Source organism: Necator americanus, chromosome IV (genome assembly GCF_031761385.1).
Source record: "Necator americanus strain Aroian chromosome IV, whole genome shotgun sequence".
Taxonomy (NCBI): Eukaryota; Metazoa; Nematoda; class Chromadorea; order Rhabditida; family Ancylostomatidae; genus Necator; species Necator americanus.
The window spans coordinates 25,003,066-25,021,093 of NC_087374.1; the positions used below are offsets into that span (position 1 = coordinate 25,003,066).

Sequence of the window (18,028 nt, forward strand, 5' to 3'; positions counted from 1 at the left end):
TTCTACTTCTACTCACATTTAGTCAGATTCAATGCACACAACCTCTGACAATATATTACATTCTAAATGAAACTAAAATAATGAATAATATGTACAAACACATAGCCCCTAGTTCACTAGTAAGCATTCTTGAAAAAGAAAATTTTAGAACTGAACACTGTACGAGTATTGTACGACTAGGGTAGCTATCACAAAGCGACCGTTATAAAAAAAATGTATAACGCATATTTGACAAAACAAAAAGATCAGGAACAAGCTTCTAGCGTGCTGTTTCAAAGCCAGGAAGTCCAGCAAATATCGCAGTTCTGTCGAGCTGAAGTGATCATAATTGGGAACAGATTTCAATCAATGAAACCACGTGAAAACTAGGAAGAGCACATCCACATATCATCAGGAGCAAGAGAAACTATCTACATAATGAGGCTCCGTAAGGGATGGATCTTTTCACTTAGCTACAGCAGATAGATTAAACTACAAGATAGAACTGACCGGGTCCTCAGAAGAAAATACCGAAGCATACCTTAAAATCCTTCCAAGCATCGCAAAGTTGTACAATGAATCCATCCGCCCGTGAATATGGAAGCACGTACCCTACTCCAGTGTGATTCACATCGCAGGGTAAACCCGAAAAGTAGCCATACTCTGACCCCATATCCGTGGCAGGACTAAAAGAGGTATAATAGAACGAATGAAAACGCAGGCGCTCAAGAGCGTTTCCACTGCACAGGGCTCGTTCTGTCCTGTATATATTTAGAGGAAAAAAAACGCAGTCGTATTCATGTTGTGCAAATTCAGATATAACATATAGCTCGGGCAATCAAAAATGAATTGAAAGCTAATGAAGTCTCGTCTTCAAAAACAACATCAGGTTTTTTCATTCCTGAGGAACTCGTTTACTTCCAGCTTTTCTTTCATGATAAACCAAGTTTTTTTTTTAAATACGTTTTTAATATGTGGTTCTTGCGTAAGAATTTCTGAAATCCTCGACGCATCCGACACAAAAAAAATTCAAATTTAAGCCTGACAGTGCTACGTGCACTTTCAACCCCATGTAGAATTCTAGATAAGAGGGTAGTCGAGGAAAGTATTTTTAAATGGAATCTCATAAGTTGCATGACATCTCATGAGAACTATCCGGCTTTAGAACTGCTTTCCGGAAACTTCAACTTCTTTCCGACTTCTGAGCTTTGCAACTATAAATTGGAAAGCAGTACAACTTAGTCCTAGGAAAGTCCTAAGTCTGTCTGTTTCTTAATGAAGATATTTTACGAGTTTTAGCAGAGTTCTCAGTACTGCAAACTACATCATCCTTATAGCTAAGCTTTAAATTAAAAAATTCCAGCTTAATCTCAGTCCAACCTCTAAAAGCATCGTTTATAATTCGGCATATGAAACAAATCTGCAAACTAATTACAACTAGATCTAAAGTAGACAAGAAAATATCACTACAAATCCAGGAAAACATTGTTTAGTCCTGTAGTCCTTGTTTAGTACTCCTTGCTAATACATCGTGTACATAAGTGATCCATCTTTGAACAATCACCTTGATCACCTTGACTCCCGTTGATCTTCGAACTGGTCGAGCGGGCGCCAGTAATTCTTCCATTTGTCCCGATCGCGTGCCAGAGTAGCCCAGTGGTTCCTCCTTTCGTGGGACACGAAGAGCATCATATTTTTCTTTGAAGGACTTCGTGAAGAAATCTGACCATCGGGTCGGCGGTCTTCCTGTAGTGCGCTTAATATCGCGGGGAACCCAGTCGCTCACGGCTCTGGTCCAACGGTTGTCGTTAAAGCGCATCACGTGTCCGGCCCACCTTATTTTACTTTCCTTGGCAAACGCGGCGGCGTCTCTAATCTTCGATCGCTGACGTGGGAGAGGACTTCGAATCCCGTCCCTCACTTGCGTGAAACGGGATACTCCTAACATCACTCTCTCAATTGCGCGTTCAATGACGCTCACCGCGTTTTCTTCCTGCTTGCGAAATGCCCAGGTTTCCGAAGCATAGGTCAAAGCAGGAAGTACGGTGGTGTTGAAGAGGTGAGCACGGAGCCGGGTGTTCCTGGTCTTCTTCACTACATCCTCGATGCTCTTGTACGCTCCCCAAGCCGGTCGTCACCTCCTGCCCAGCTCAGGGGTCAGGTAGTTCAGTTCCCGACCCAGATAAACGTAGCTGGTGCATTCGGATATGTTCGTTCCGTTGAGCGTGAATGGGGCATCCGAGACCCATCCGTTCCGCATGAACATCGTCTTTTGTAGATTCAGCTAAAGACCGATGCATCCACATGTTTCGTCGAATTCGGTCAGCATTCGTTCCGCTTGGCTGATGCTAGGTGTTATCAGTACGATGTCATCAGCAAAGCGCAAATGGTGTAGCTGCCGACCATCAACCTTCACTCCCATGTCGTCCCATTCCAAGTTTCGCATTGCGTTCTCGAGGGTGGCTGTGAATATTTTGGGTGAAATTGTATCACCCTGTCGGACCCCCTCTTCACGTCAATGATGATGTTCTTGTAGAATGGCGAAATTCCGGTCGTGAAGTTACTGTACAACTCTCGAAGTACCTTTATGTACTGAGTAGGGACGCCTTGGTTGTCCAGGGCTTCCACGACCGCTTACGTCTCAACTGAGTCGAAGGCCTTCTTTAAGTTGATAAAGGTGAGACAAGAGACGGCATCTTGTACTCTCGTGATACCTCGATGAGTTTCGAAACAGTGTGAATGTGGTCAATCGTGCTGAATCCTTCTCGAAACCCTGCTTGCTAGCATGGGTTCTTGAAATCTTTGAACAATATCACAAAAAATCTTTGTTTTCGACTAGAGCAGCGGTTTTTACAAAACAAAGCTCGAAAGCTATCATCGTCAGCGCAGATCACAGAGGGTGGACACCCTGAGTTTACAAGGCGACCATCCGCGGAATTCTTCCAAACACAATATGTGGATATGAAGGAGATGTTCACCCTCAATCAGTGAGTCGTCTTGCAATTTAGTGATCAAATAACACGAAGTTTGAGACGAGGAAGTGTGAGGGTTCGACCCTTTATAAAGGTATGGAGCCAACTTTTTGACCACTCATGTGTAACAAAGACTGATATTGTTGAAGCAATAAGGATGAAATGTTTGGAGTTAATCGAAGCATTCAACTTCAATTCAGAATACGTTTTCAGGTTTAAGGACCCGTTTACGGCCTATCCAAAGGCTAGCAAAAGCACCAACCCGCCGCTTTTATCATTTAAAGAAGTCTTGCTGAAAAGCACTGACATGACCTATGCCGCACTATAAACCGTCCAATAACAACGAACCTCTAATAATCGCGCTAGGGCCTACTAGAATACGTTATCGCGCCAGTGAAAGGTACTATACTTCCTGAGGAGTGCAGGTCTGAGAAGTAAGAACATTTCCGAAAAGCACTGCTTGGAGATGACATCGTCGCGAGACACTAGAGAAAAAGGTGGGAGGAGGGAGGAAAACACCTATTAACGAAGGCCCAAAATCTTTCGCTAATACATTCAAAACACAATCGGAAAATCTAAGGAGTTCCAGTCCTGAGAATGTTTCGAATATTTTGGAATTCTCCATCCTTTCTAACAGACACATAATCTTTCTTTACAATTGAGTATAATGATAACTATAAAGGTCATGCACTCCGATGAGTGCAGAATGTATGAATTTTAAGACCCATAAAACAATCACCTCAAGCTATCCAGAAAAGCAGTGGGGGTTTTTTCCTCTGCAGCATGAGCGCCACCTGTCGCATCACTTACGTCTGATGAACCACAAAGCAATTTGTGCAACTCCATTTCTATTTTCTGTGTGTTTCCAGCAGCTATGTCGGCAGATGAACTCGTTGATGGAGATTTGAAAGCTGTGAAGGCCTATAAATCCACTGCAGAGAGGAAAAAAGGAAAAAAAGAACGGAAACCCTTACCGATGTCTCGCTGAGACTGATCCTAGCCGATTTTTCTTTTGGAGCTTCATAGACTGGGTGATTCACAAATGGTGGTGTACCCTGTTGTGCTGGAATCGCAATTGGATGAGCAATTTGAGGAGCAGCCTTTTCTGCTGAGCCACGAGAAACTTTAGAAAGGGATCCTAAATAAACAGATCAATTTCACAGTTCTTATAAACAATCATAGGACTTTCGACAGAACCTCATTCAGACTAGGCAACAGGAAAATTACGTTGGTGCACACCGTAAAGATAGTGTATAGAGAAATTTTCACGGTTGAGTTCCCTTCACCAGTAAACTGGGGCTCAAACACTGGTGATAAGTACCGCTGCGAAGACGCGCGGCTCAACCAACAGAATGAATTTCGCGTGTCTCACGAAATAAGGTGTAGTGTCCGGGACGTTGCCTTAAATAAGCAACCAGTAAAGCTAGTTAGATAAGATATTGTCTTGGCAAGATATGTGCTAAGATTTCGAGAGGACTTGCAAGCCATTCTATGGGACACACGGACACGAACATTTTTGCAGATTTCGCGCGGACAGCAGTATTTGCAAACTACGCTCTGGCTCCTACCCATGACGGAGAGGTCGCAACCTAGAAAACTACTCGAACGTTGACTTTAGCACACTGAATATCTAGCAATTTTTTTTTTACATATCAGCCGCGTGGGATCTCACATTTTTTGCACGCTTATTGCCCAACAGTATCGTTGGACAATGCCTCAAAAAAGATAACAAATACCACTAAATATATAATAACTCCCAGTCCTATATTGTTCCTGTTTCCATGCTGTTCCCCAAGATCACTGGACTTGTCCCAGGCGGCAAGCAATGTTCTAAGGCATCGTAGGACATTGTCAGACGTGTTATCAGAAAATACAAAACGATTCTACCAGTTCTAAAAAAATCATAACTTACCGGCAAGCACATTAAGAACGTTCTTTCGTGTAGGGCTGTTATCAAGCGGGCGGAAATGACTTGTGTAGGGCAAGTTCTGAGCAACACCAGAAGAACTGGATGCGAATCTCGAATTAGTCCGATCAAGGAGCGACTCGCGAGAGCTAAAAGTAGCCATTTGCGATGCCAAACTTGGAGCATTGGTTGAGGCAGATGGTACGGCTTCTGCAAGTGACGGAACTGCTGGGAGCTGCATACCCTGAAAGGATAAATGTTCTTTTTGAATAATGAATCAATTGAAGTGATGAAACTAACCGTATTAGGTTTGGTGTTATACGCATTAGCAGACCCTTGCATACTTGGGAAAACCGACGATGAGAGCAAAGCGTCCATAACTGCTGATATGTCTGTGCAGAAAAAGTATGAAGACACCAAGGAAAAGTACCGAAAGGAATCCTTTATAACCTTTTGTATGCGAATCCCCCACTGCGGATAACGGCAAAGGTTTAGAGTCACGAAGTCTCTGACGCTCAGCAACCTGCAAGAAACGAAACAACGCCAATGGAGTAACTGGTTTCAGAAAACATACGGCAACAGCTCGTCGTTCTTGCTCTTTTACTATATATTTCTGAAGATCCTGCACGAACGGCATCACAGTATAAAAGTTATGATTTGAAAGAATTCCCAGCCGATGGAACTGATCACTGCGATCAGTTGGAAGGTCCCAAACATTGAACCATTGGATCTTCCTATGTAGAAAATGAAAATCATACATTATATTGATAAACGTACGGAAGTGAAAAAAAAATTCCTTTACCTGATTTCATTTCTCGTCTGTGGGGCAAAAGGGAAATCCGTAGGAACATCAGTAACAATGTACAACCGAACCATTGTTTCATTTACGAACTTTTGAAGTTTCTTTTCACCGCCGCGAGGGCGATGGTCACCAAAATTAAAACCCGTTTCTTCGAACACTTCACGTATAGCGCAGCTCCGTGGTTCCTCTCCTTCGTTAACCTATCAAAGCTAGGAATGATTGAAGTATTCAAATGAGGACATTGTAACCGTAAGACTGTCGCACCTTTCCTTTGGGGAAACCCCAACTGTTTTTGCTTGCGTAGAAACCTTGCACAAGTAGTACGTGGTTTAGAGATTCGTCGAGAAGGATTGCTCCGTACGTGGGAACGGTTGACTTATACCACCGCCACTCGTCGATCACCTATATTTAAGGACAATCTGACTCCGATTACAAAAGAATAGAAAAGAAACTAAAAGCAATTTATTGAGAACAGAGTTCTTACTTGGTCAACATGTGCAGCATACGGTGCAAGCTCATCACAGTGTTTAAAAATTTGCCTAAAGCGAGTTAACTTTGAAAATTTGGTTAAAGCAGTTCGCAGCAATTACAATACCTTACACAAGAATTTGTAAAATGAATGAAAAAATAAGAAAAATACCTAGCAAATTCCCTCATGCCCATCTGAGCACAGTCTTTTCGAGCCTCTTGTTTGCAGTAGAAATCAACATAGAACCAGTGAGCCAGTTCAACTTGGAAACACATGCGAACTTTGTCTGATTTCTGAAGATAAGTAGAACACATACCGAATATTGCCAAAAGAGACCTACTCGCACCTCCTCATCAGGAATATTTGCCAGAAAGCGGAACGTTAGATCCTGCAGAACCTCATGTGGTATTCGAGGCGCATTCTGGGTGCTCTTCGTTGGACTGACCGACCATAGTGAATACGATTCAACAACAGGATTAACTTGCTGCAAAGGATACCAATCTTCTAATTATAAGAAAAGAAAAAAAACACCTATAAAATAAAGCGAAAAAACGAAGTAAATTGAAAATTGTTACCTTAAAAGGCATATTTATTCTCACACATGTTAATGCTTTGGATGCGGAAGAGTTAACACATCATACCATTGGAAAAAAAAACTCACAGTATGACTGCTTTCACGTAATCTCCTTGGGGTAGAAGTAGATGGACCCACTTCCTCAGTGGTTCCTTGATTTCGGCTCATTCGTGACCCTACACTGCTCATGCCCTCATCCGCGTGGGTTATTAACAAGGGGACATTCTTGAAAAAATAAGACATCGCATATCTAACATGAAGAAATCGTAATTGCTGCAAATTACATCGATTATTAAACAAAATACCCAAGTTTTTCAGCAGGAACCATATTGATACAATCTCAAAGCGCCATAGGCAGCGAAAGGAAACTGGTTGTCATTGGCGAACGGGACGCGTTGTAATCCTAACCACCGAGATCAATGAACATTACATGCCTATCGGAAACTTGCCGATGTGACAGAGATTGCAGTAGTAGCAATAAGAACCGAAAGAAATGTTAAGTAGCTGTTGAGAGTACAAAAAAGCTAACGCATATCGCTTTCTTTTTTTATTTTAAACAAGTGTTTTAGCGGCTAAGCCGAATATTTCAGGCGTATATGAAAAAATGTACTGAAACTCACTTGATTCTGTAGACCTCCTTTTCTTTTAGATTCCGGCTTTAATTTCGAAATGATTGGGTCTATTTTTGGTCTCGGACCATGGGCACCATGCTTTGTCGGACATAACAGTGTATCCGGAGCAGATTTTCCCTAAAATGTTAATGATAATTAAATATTTGACGGAAAACGACATCCAATGAAACTTCACCAATATTCGAAATGGAGCTTTTTTGTTTTTTTTTTCAAATTGATCCACTCGAGAGAAGCGGAATATATTTGAACTTGGTTGAAGCATGGAGCTGCATATCTCGTAGTATGGTTGTAAAGGAGCAACGTTTGCCGAAATACCTGAGCTCTACTCAATGCAGCTAAAAGCTTTGTCGCTGGAGAATCTGCATTTGGATTGCCTGATGAAGACGCTGGTGACCTGCTGATATTATCCGCAACTCGACGTCTTGGATGTCTCTGGAACACATATTCAATGGTATGAAAATTTGGGGGAAAATGTAGTTGTGAGGGGGAGGGGGAGGGGCGCGGATTTAGTTATTTACTTCTAGAAATAAGGACGCCACTGAGAGTGGATCCCCAACTACATTTTACCCGAAAATTGAACTTGAGAATAGAAGTGACAAATTTTTAGTTTAGTATGGGATGATTGTGTAGCTAGTAGACATAATGCAACAAAATTAAGCAAAACCTACCTTTTTGCTTGTGCAAACACCAGAATTTTCCATGTTACAGTTGCGCACAACCACAACCTATAAGAGGAATGCGTAATGCGTAAACAATAGCTCAGTTGTTGAATAAGTCGTAGGTGATTTGGACCGGGGTAAGTCTTGTAAATGGTGAATGAACGAACAACCACTATTTTCATTCGTTGCGGTCGGTTCGTTGTGGCCGTATGAAAATTTCGCATCATGAACGCGACAAATATGGGAAAGTGAACTTAAAGGCATCACCCCACGAATCTGAGGTGGTGCAGATTTCAGGTGGAGTATACAGTATACAGGATGGGAGACTACGGAGAGGGGGTGATTCCGTCTACTTCTTCCTAATTGCCGTAAAAAACGGCCCGGAAGATACGGCTTCATTCGGTTTGGCGCACCATTTTGTACAAGAGGTTCGATTGGAGCGCGCCAGTCTTGTGCGACGCCGCATCTTCCGAGCCGTTTTTTACGGCAATTAGCAAGAAATGGACGGAGTCACCTCCCTCTCCATCCCGTATACGAATACTCCACCTGAAATCTGCACCACCTCAGATTCGTGGGGTGATGCCGTTAAGTAGGTGAGGGTATTTGTGTTGCACTGAGCGACAATGGAACGTCACTGCCACTAACACGCTTTCTCTACCTGACGCACACTCCTGTCCGACGACTCATAATCGCATACGCATCACAGTCCTCCAGCACAAAGTGCTAGTAATCATATCTAGCGTACTTTCTTTGATGATACTGTCAAATCTGCAAATATTTGAAGAAGAACTTCTAAGATATCCGACTATTCAGAGCCATTCGAGAAGTGGTATTCTCAAGCAGCTATTAACTGATAATCTGAAGTTAATATCTCTTAGTTATCTCTACAATGGATGTGAGCGAATAGTTCCTAGAGCGAAAATTGTGTCGAAAATCGGAGTGCGATGGAAACATAGTCAGTCAAAACGATATAAAGCGGTATAGTTGCGTAAGCGGCTGCACTCGAAGCGGCATGGTGGAGACATTTGGAGTCGACGTGGGGACATCGCGAAATGCAGCGATGGTGATATAGGGTCCTCTCGCGATACTAACCGTTACATGCCACCACGCCGCTTCGAGAGGAGCCGCTTAAAGGCATCACCCCACGAATCTGAGGTGGTGCAGATTTCAGGTGGAGTATTCTTATAAGGGAAAGTAGATTATGGAGAGGAGGGTGATTTCGTCCATTTCTTCCTAATTGCCGTAAAAAAACGGCTCGGAAGATGTGGCGCCGCACAATTCTGGCGCGCTCCAGTCGAACTCCCTGCAGAAAATAGTGCGCCAGAACGCCTGAAGCCGTATCTTCCGGGCCACTTTTCACGGCAATTAGGAAGAAATGGACGGAATCACCCTTCTCTCAATAATCTACAATCCCGTATACGAATACTCTACCGGAAATTCGTACCACCTCAGACTCGTGAGGTGATGCCTTTAAGCAAATGCACCGTGCTTCATGTCGTTTGATACTACTATAATTTGTGAACAAAAACGTTAAACAACATGGCTCCTAGTGTTCTTCGAAACTTATTTGGAGACTAGGAAAGTAAAATGTTAAAGAGGGTTACGGCATTATTCTATAATTGTACCGCAGCGTGCATGCTAAAATGCATAAACAACGGATACAAAATGCATACAAATAACAAGAAAAACATCTTCAAAAAGTCATAGTTCAAGCACAGCAACGAAATCGGATACATTTCTATAACAAGTCTCTCCAACATTCTTCCTTATTCCTTTTTAGAGAAGTATTAGATAGCAACCGAAAAGGGTGCAATAAAGGAAATATAACAGTCTTTACAGCAGAACATGATGGAATGCCCTTTGATATTATGAGCCCTGTAGGGACAATTACCATATGGGTATGAAGTTCGAAATCAAAAAGTAATCTGCTGCTGAAATTCTTGCTTTGAATACGATAATGGATTTTTCGAATAACCAGGATCTTAAGCCCGAATTCAGTATACGATTCAGAGATTTCGTATACTGCACTAATTGAGTGCATTTGAAAAATAAACGAGTTCAAGTAACTTACACGTTAGACTGACCTGCTACCGATTGATCTGTGGACTGATCAAAGAGTCATTCAACTCGGTCCTAAACACAATGCATAAGTCTATGAAATGTAGGAGTTGAGTACTGGATCTATAACGAGTAGACCGACAACCGAAAATCACTTTCAGCAAACTGGTTCCTGTTCTGTTTGGCTGTTAAATTTTCTCAATTTGCATGATTTCGAGACTGAATGAATAAAGAACAAACGGAGCTCAAAACTAGGTTTATTCCGGAGGTGATCAGAAGTGAAACCGCGCGAAGATTTTTGGATTCGCTTTTCAGAAAGCGACGTAGTATGGAGATCTTCTCCGGTGTTGATGAAAATCTCTCAAAAAGAACCAATGTGGATGAAAAGGATTTAGACTTCAACATCGTAGATGACCTCGAGAAATGATACCTCATACTCGAGTACATTCAACAATATCAGATTTGTAAACTATGCTAACCTATCATTCCCCAAATCACAGTTCAACCTATTTTTTTCCTTAAAAAAACGAGAACATTTGAAAACTAAAAGGCGTTAATGATGACAAATAAGCTTTTCATACATCTCCTTCGTGGAATATTCTTTGTCATTCCGGAAACATTCCAGTAAACTTGAAAGGTCCACTGGAATTTCTCCCGAATTCGAAAGTTTTAGATATCAAAGGAAAAAAAAACAAAAAGGAATTATCCAGTGCGTGATATGCAGTGAGATAGCTCACAAGGTGAAATCGTGGTTGTCGAATTTGTCGAAACCTAGTGTTTTCAGCTTGAATTTGCTACAATTGCTCGAAAAGTGTTTTTAGGCGATTGCGAGAGCTTATTAGCTTTTGAGTTTTCTCGTCATTTGAAGAAACAGAAATTATTCCAGAAGAAAGAAGGAAAGAAATATGCGTTCACAAGAAACAATCTTCGAGTAATATGTGTACACTATGTAGAGTCACCTTTAGAAATTAGAAAATTAGAAAAGAAAATTAGAAAAGCAGATCTTTAAAAAAACCTACGACGTCCGACTAGCGCTGTGATAATACCCTTCGTTAGAAAATGACAGCGATTCGAATTCGTACGAGATATCTTTCAGTTGACGTAATAGTTCAAGCGATCTGTCATAGAAGAAAAAGTGAGCGGAGATAAACCACAAGAAATAATTAGAGACAGTAGGAGAAAGAGAAGCCTCTCTTCAGTTCCTGTTTCTGATAAACCGTGTCTCTCGGAATCGCCTAAAAACACTTTAACCCTACACTAAAGCCGGACGGGACGTCTGTGAAGAAAAGCCGAAGGATGAAATTGTTGAGAGAAAAGATGAAATGCGTGCCGAATCGCATGATTCTTGCTTCCTTAGAAGCTAGAAGGAAAATTTGCACAAAATTTGAATACTTAGATTGTGTGAGATGGTGACTACGAAAACGATGGCTGCTCTGCATTTCTTTCTAAGGAATGCCCAAATTGGGGTTCAATGCAGACTCGTTCGCGCCTAATTTTCTTCATTTGAAGCTTAGTTCTGATAACAAAAATGAGCTTGACACTCGACAGAAGAACCCATAGGCTGTTTGTTCACTTTCTGAGGTGAGAAAAGTTTTTTCAGTCTTACATCAGCTTAGTTCTACTCTAGTTGGTCTACACTTCGTTAGTAATGTTAAAACCTTAGGACTTTTAAATCTTTAATTGTTTGAAGAATTCTCGCCAACGTCATTTTCTTCAAACGTCCCTACATACTTTTCCCAAGTGAAGTTAATTTCTATACGTTGACAAGGCATTCAAAGACATTAAAAAACGCTTGCGAGAGCTTTATATCATGAGATTCCATGGGCTGGAATATGAAATATTAGCCAAAAAAACAACGGTCCAAACATACGAACGTGTGATACACAAGCCAACGCAGTAATTGTTTTCTTTTTATTGTGACAGAAAGAAAGTGCAATTTTCCTTCTTCTGGAAGGTAGTCCTACTACTACATCTAGTGTTTTGTGTTGCAAAAAAGGGGGAACAAACGGGATGGTGAAAACGATGTGAAGCTCATCAAAGTTGCGTAAGCAGCTGCGCTTGAAGCAGCGCGGTGCAGACAGCGGGTTGGAATCGAGGTGAGACCTTCGCGAACTGCAGCGAAATGTTGCTAGCGAGGGTCCCTCCTCGATCCCAACCGCTATGCTCCATCGCAGCCGCTTATGCAACTGCACCGTGCTTCATGTCGTTTACAACGACTACAGCAGTTATGTTGACAGGGACCATGCAACGTTACTACCGACGTACGAAACCTTCGGGTACGTCGAGGTGCACGTGATGTGTTCGTTCAGGCACTTCCCTGCGTTTTGGAAGACAAAGAACTGAACCGCTCAAGTTCACATTAGAAAAAAGGAAAATTAGCGAGAACATCACGACGTAACTGGTACCATGATGCTGAAGGCTTCCTCAGCAGAGCTGACCAAGTAATGAAAGAAAATATAAAGTAAGCGTGGAAAATATAAAGTAAGCGTAGAAACCCCACATCATTAACCACATCAAAATTGCGCTAACAGTGAGCCTGGCAGAAGGCAGAGTGATGGTACTGGGGGGCGACTGTGCACTCACGGACATTACACGAGGAACGAGAAATTCGAAAACTCGCGAAGATGCGTCAATGGTGTGATTTTGTTTTATTTAAAATACTACAGAGAATATATATGCGTTGCTTCTATGCTGCAGGAAAAGCTACAATTTCTAGATTCTTCTTTTGGCCTAGAGCGATCCAGGGAGCTCTGACAACATCAAAAACTGCTGTTATTAGGGATCAATTTCTTCGTAAACCTATGTTTTCATTGGTTGAAGCTGCTTTTACGATGACTAATTCGAAAGTCCTCATGAATGATCTTCCAGCTTTTTAATTACATCGTCGACTTTAATTCTCTCTCTCTCCTCTCTCTCCCTCTCAAAAAAGAACTAGTTCTATTTTGCAGTATGAGGAAACTTATGAATACTTTGAATATTATAGTGCAAATGTTGTGACCAATATAGAACATGTCCCGAATACACACTAAACTGGATTTGAATGTTGCCATAGAATCCGCTGATATTCAAACCAATCAATCATTGTAGGTGTCGACAAATCCATGCATTTCATGTTTCACATGTTGTATTGTTGTATTGTCGAACCTTGTAGGGAAATTGAAGGAGGTTATTTCAGTGTCATATTTTTGCAGTTTGACTCCATTGCTCTCACGGAAATAATATTGTTTCGTATGGTTTGCTTCACTCATCGTCGTTGTTGCTGCCTGTCTTTCCGTTAGCAGTTCGTGTATCTTGACCTATATAAGAAACTTACTATAGAAACCCATGTAAGATGTATAGTTGGGTCAAAATGACAGTCGCGCGGGCGGCTGCTCTCGAAGCGGCGCGACGGAGCGTAGCGGTTGGGATCGTGTAAGGATTCTCGCTGCCGCCACCCATCTCTGCAGTCCGCCATTTTCTCCTTAGATTCCAACCGCTGTCTCCACCGCACCGCTTCGAACGCAGCCACTTACGCTACTGTCCGTGCTTCAGGGGAACGGTAAAGAGGGTCCCGGCGGATTCTCCGCGAATACCTCCGAGACATAACGTGCCCAGTGGATATGCCGGCGGATACGCGAACATATCTCGGCGAGGTCACGCTCCAGTCGTTCATGAAGACGCAGACAACCGCCATAGATGTCCTTCCTACCACAGAGACGCAGAAAACTGCGCAGTTACAAGGAAATATAAAGAAAGTGGTGTGAGCGCAAATGACCGAATAAGTCAAAGAATAATAGATAGATAGAAGTACATGGGATTTTGTATGGTGTTCTAATAAAGAAAGGCAGTGAGTTTGTCTTTATATCACCTTCAGAAAGTCTAGAAATCTTACCAACTCTTTTTCTTCCTGTAAGTTCCCGGAAGTCAGAGATACAGAAGGTCCCTCTGTCCAGAAATAAGTTAGGCTACAAAAAAGCTTGGGAGTTACAGGATAACGTTAATTCGTTTCTTCGTTTTGTCCCGACTATGAGCACTTTCCGAGTATTTGCTCTTCTCTGTCTCCTCTGTGCAAAATTATGATTAAGCTCGCTATAATACTCATATAATACATTCCAGAAACACCATTTTCAAGGATTTTTCCTTATCCACACTTGGGTCAAAACGACTTGACTTGCGGTGCAATTGCGTAAGCAGTTGTTTTGATGTGGCGCATTCGGACCTACGTTCTGCATCACTACCAGAGCTGAGTGAGAGTCCCACTTCGACCGCAACACCTCAAGTCGCCACAAGTCCTTCAGCAAGTGGTTTATCCCTCCGGGGTCGATAACTGGACTTGTCTCCAACGATTCTGAATTGAAGTCGAACGTGTAGACGCATCCCAATAAGGATTGATCAACGCCACTATCCACTTTATATGTGGTCAATCCGTGCAAGGTCACCAAGCTACCGCAGACGAGCGATGGGGACGTAGGATTGTGAAGGCGGATTTGGGGATCCTCGAAGGTGCTCTAGAAGATTTCTTTTCATGGGGAATTTACGCACATCACTGTGATCAGCACCTTATAAGCGTTTATTTCGGTAATCAAAAGAAAAAAAAAACCACTAGTCGCATTAACCTGATAAGTCAAGTTTTAAAGGCATTACACTACGAATGTAGAGTGGTACGAATTTCCGGTGGATTATTCGGACCGCAGGATTGTAGATTATTGAGAGAAGGGTGATTCCGTTCATTTCTTCCTAATTGCCGTAGAAAACGGCCCGGAAGATACGACTTCGAGCGTTCCTGCGCGCTCTTTTCTACAAGGAGCTCGACTGGAGCGCGCCAGCCTTGTGCACGAGCCGCATGTTTCGGGCCGTTTTTTACAGCAATTGGGAAGAAATGGACGGAATCACACCCCTCTCCATAGTCTCTCATCCCGTATACGAATACTCCACCTGAAATCCGCACCACCTCAGATTCGTGGGGTGATGCCTTTAATTATATGGGTTACCTCGCAACCTTCCAATGATAATGGAAGTAGATTTTGATCTCTTTATTCGCTATGACAGAGGAGTAGACTACTCTGAAACTGCCTACAGTTTCAGATTCTCTCAATAAATTGCAGCGTTTGTACCACGAAATAGATCAAATCGGGGAATTCAACTCGAAGATGTTGGAAAATATGTTGAAAATATGAAAATATAAAAATGTGAGAATTGTTTTGTTTTTATGCTTGAGTTGTTTTGTTTATGTTTATATGTTTCAAAAACAACATTGATTGAGAATCAATCGATTTTTGTAGATAGATTTATTTCATGCGTAACTGATCATGACTAATACTTTATCAACTGGGACCGTATTGGGTTTATAGCTCCTTTCGAGAACTTTATCAAAAGTTTTGGAAAACTTTGTTTTGCTTTATTTCTCGGAGCAATTTTAGCAACTGAGCAACAGTTCGAAGTCTCTTAAAAACATATGGAATGTAATACGAAAGAAAAACGATATGTGGTGTTTTATATGAAAGCGTAGATTATTCTGTTTCATAATCATGAGAATATCATAGGAAAACGTATGTTGGCTTCGGTACCATATGCCAATATGTTGTTGAATTTTGCTGTGAAATGTTCTTTCACTTCGGTGTGAAACTACTCTTAAATTCAGTTTCATGTTTAAATTGCTAAGTGGCTCTTTAAAGGCATCACTCCACGAATCTGAGGTGGTACGGATTTCAGGTGGAGTATTCGTATACGGGATCGTAGATTATGGAAAAGAAGGTGATTCCATCCATTTCTTCCTAATTGCCGTAAAAAAACGGCTCGGAAGATACAGGACGTGCACAAGGGTGGCGCGCTCCAATCGAACCAGTTGTAGAATGTTGCGCGCCAGAACGCTCGACTCCGCTCGAATCACCTCAGACTCGTGGGATAATGCGTTTAATTGAATATTCAGCTTTCTGGTATAAAATTCTGCAACACGAAAGCTCTCGTTTCTCTTTCTGAAAAAAGTAACCAAGTAGTACAACCAGATACTGATACAGTCGGGTCAATGCTTATAGCACCTGAAGATGCCATGCAGTAGCCGTAGGCGCGATAGGGAGGAGCGGGCCCCTCCCCTGGTGAAGGGTGTCTTGCTCATGGGGTGCAGCTCTACTGAAACTGAAAAAGTGAAGGAGGTCGGTGCACCTATCCGACTATCGCATCTATGGCAGTAGCGGCTTCGAGTAAGCGGCTCACTCGAAGCGCTGCGGGTAGAGCTAGCGTTTAGGATCGACTTGGGACCATGACTAGCTTCACTCGAACTGTAGCGTTGAGTGATGCTAGCGAGGGTCCCCTCTGCACCTTAATCGTCACGCTTGGCGCAGCTGCACCTAGCTTAGGATCGTTTTAAACCAACATACATAGAAATGATGATGCTTCTTCTAGCGGTGCAGTCACGTTGCCCCATTTTTTTTGCCGGATCGAAAGTTCCATTGCCTGAACACTGGGCCAGTGGCCATGTATTTATAGCTTTATAGAGCGACGGCGATGATGGTAGAGAATAGAAGATTTAGCTAGGATTTCAAGATTGAAGTAATCGTAGTAATGAAAATTTAGACGAAGAAAGTAGTATTTCAAAAAATCAAGAAAAAAGAAACTTCGAGGAGGTTACTGGGATCTTCGCTTATGGTGAGATCGCTCCATCTCCCGGTGACCTCCACCCAAGAAGTATCGCGTCGGGTTAAAGGCATCACCCCACGAATCTGGAGTGGTACGGATTTCCGGTGGAATATTCGTATATGGGATCGTAGATTACTGAGAGAAGGGTGGTGTTCCATCCATTTCTTTCTGATTGCCGTAGAAAACGGCCCGGAAGATACGGCTTCGAGCGTTGCGGCGCACTATTTTCTACAAGAAGTTCGATTGGAGCGCGCCAGCCTTGTGCATGCGCTGCATCTTCCGGGCCGTTTTTTACGGCAGTTAGGGAGAAATGGACGGGATCACACCCCTCTCCATAATCTGCTATCCCGTATAAGAATACTCCACCTGAAATCCGCACTACCTCAGTTTCGTGGGTTGATGCCTTTAACAAGACACATTCGGCGGCTATTGCGCAGGATCGGTGTCTGTCGAAAGTCGCACGGCTACAAATCTGTACGAGATTGTAAATTTTCCATGCTTGCTGGAGGTTCAATTTCTCTCTGAGATTAGTGGATCACTGTTCCATACGTTTGTATTTGATTCATCGTTTTTGATTTCTGACCTAGTGATTCACTCTCAGGGTAGTACAAGGACGCTCCCTAGAATCGATTCAAAGTTATTCCATTCATCTTATTCATATCATTTCCTATGTTTATTTTTCCAGAACTATTTTCCAATTTTTCAGTACTGTTATTTGAAATGAAGATATTAATCTAATGACAAATAGAGATGAAAAGTAACAAAAAAAAAACGGAGGCGCGAAATTACAAAAGAAGTTAAAGAAGAGTTCTGCTTCCTATAGTCGCGTATTCAGGTAAACGAGAGCAGCAAAGTCTGTTTCTGAAGAAGTGGAGAGGTTGAGATATTGCAGATCGCAAAGATCAAACGAAAGAGGAATTGGGACTCTCGGCCAAGTTGTCACTTTCATACAAGAATATTCAGTGTCAATTCCACATTATCATTACGAGAAACTGAGCGAAAAAGTGAGTGAAGCCAAGCCACCCGGCAGTTGCCCAACTTACATCAACGTTCGATCCGCCAGCTGCTCTCGAATACTGTTTGTCATGTAGTTTTTCTGTGGAGGGGATTCCTCTTCAGTTCTTGATTCTTTTTATTCTATTATTTCACATCTATAGTTTCTTCTTCATGGGCAACTGCTGCCGTGACCATGTCACGTCTCGTATGGTTAGGAGAGTACGAAACACCAAGTCGCACTCTCCGCGCGATTTGGTCAAGGTCACAACTACTCTTGCAGAGCCGAGACTCGAGAGAGAGTAGTGCGCTGGCGCAACTCCGCTTTGCCTTCTCCACTCAGCCAAGTTCACGTGAATTTCTACTTCT

General features: G+C 42.4%; 2 protein-coding genes across 3 annotated transcripts; both read right to left on the reverse strand.

Moving 5' to 3' along the window:
• Window positions 1-259: 259 nt before the first annotated feature.
• On the reverse strand, window positions 260-8,035 carry RB195_002611 (uncharacterized protein; the record flags this gene model as incomplete). 2 transcript variants are annotated; one of them, XM_064199953.1, is made up of 17 exons in its annotated part: window positions 260-313; window positions 521-665; window positions 3,691-3,872; window positions 3,926-4,014; window positions 4,864-5,101; window positions 5,158-5,249; window positions 5,308-5,380; window positions 5,432-5,591; window positions 5,660-5,859; window positions 5,924-6,061; window positions 6,144-6,198; window positions 6,300-6,421; window positions 6,475-6,612; window positions 6,790-6,927; window positions 7,323-7,451; window positions 7,650-7,766; window positions 8,003-8,035. In XM_064199953.1, 17 exons carry the CDS (start codon window positions 8,033-8,035, stop codon window positions 260-262), a joined length of 2,103 nt encoding a protein of 700 aa, XP_064055833.1. The 2 variants fall into 2 exon arrangements, with proteins under 2 accessions (XP_064055833.1, XP_064055834.1); XM_064199952.1 differs by having other exon boundaries at window positions 3,926-4,089.
• Window positions 8,036-10,080: 2,045 nt separating this feature from the next.
• RB195_002612 (uncharacterized protein) lies at window positions 10,081-13,489 on the reverse strand (the record flags this gene model as incomplete). Its single annotated transcript, XM_064199954.1, has 3 exons — window positions 10,081-10,126; window positions 11,071-11,169; window positions 13,374-13,489. 3 exons carry the CDS (start codon window positions 13,487-13,489, stop codon window positions 10,081-10,083), a joined length of 261 nt encoding a protein of 86 aa, XP_064055835.1.
• Between the last annotated feature and the right edge of the window lie 4,539 nt (window positions 13,490-18,028).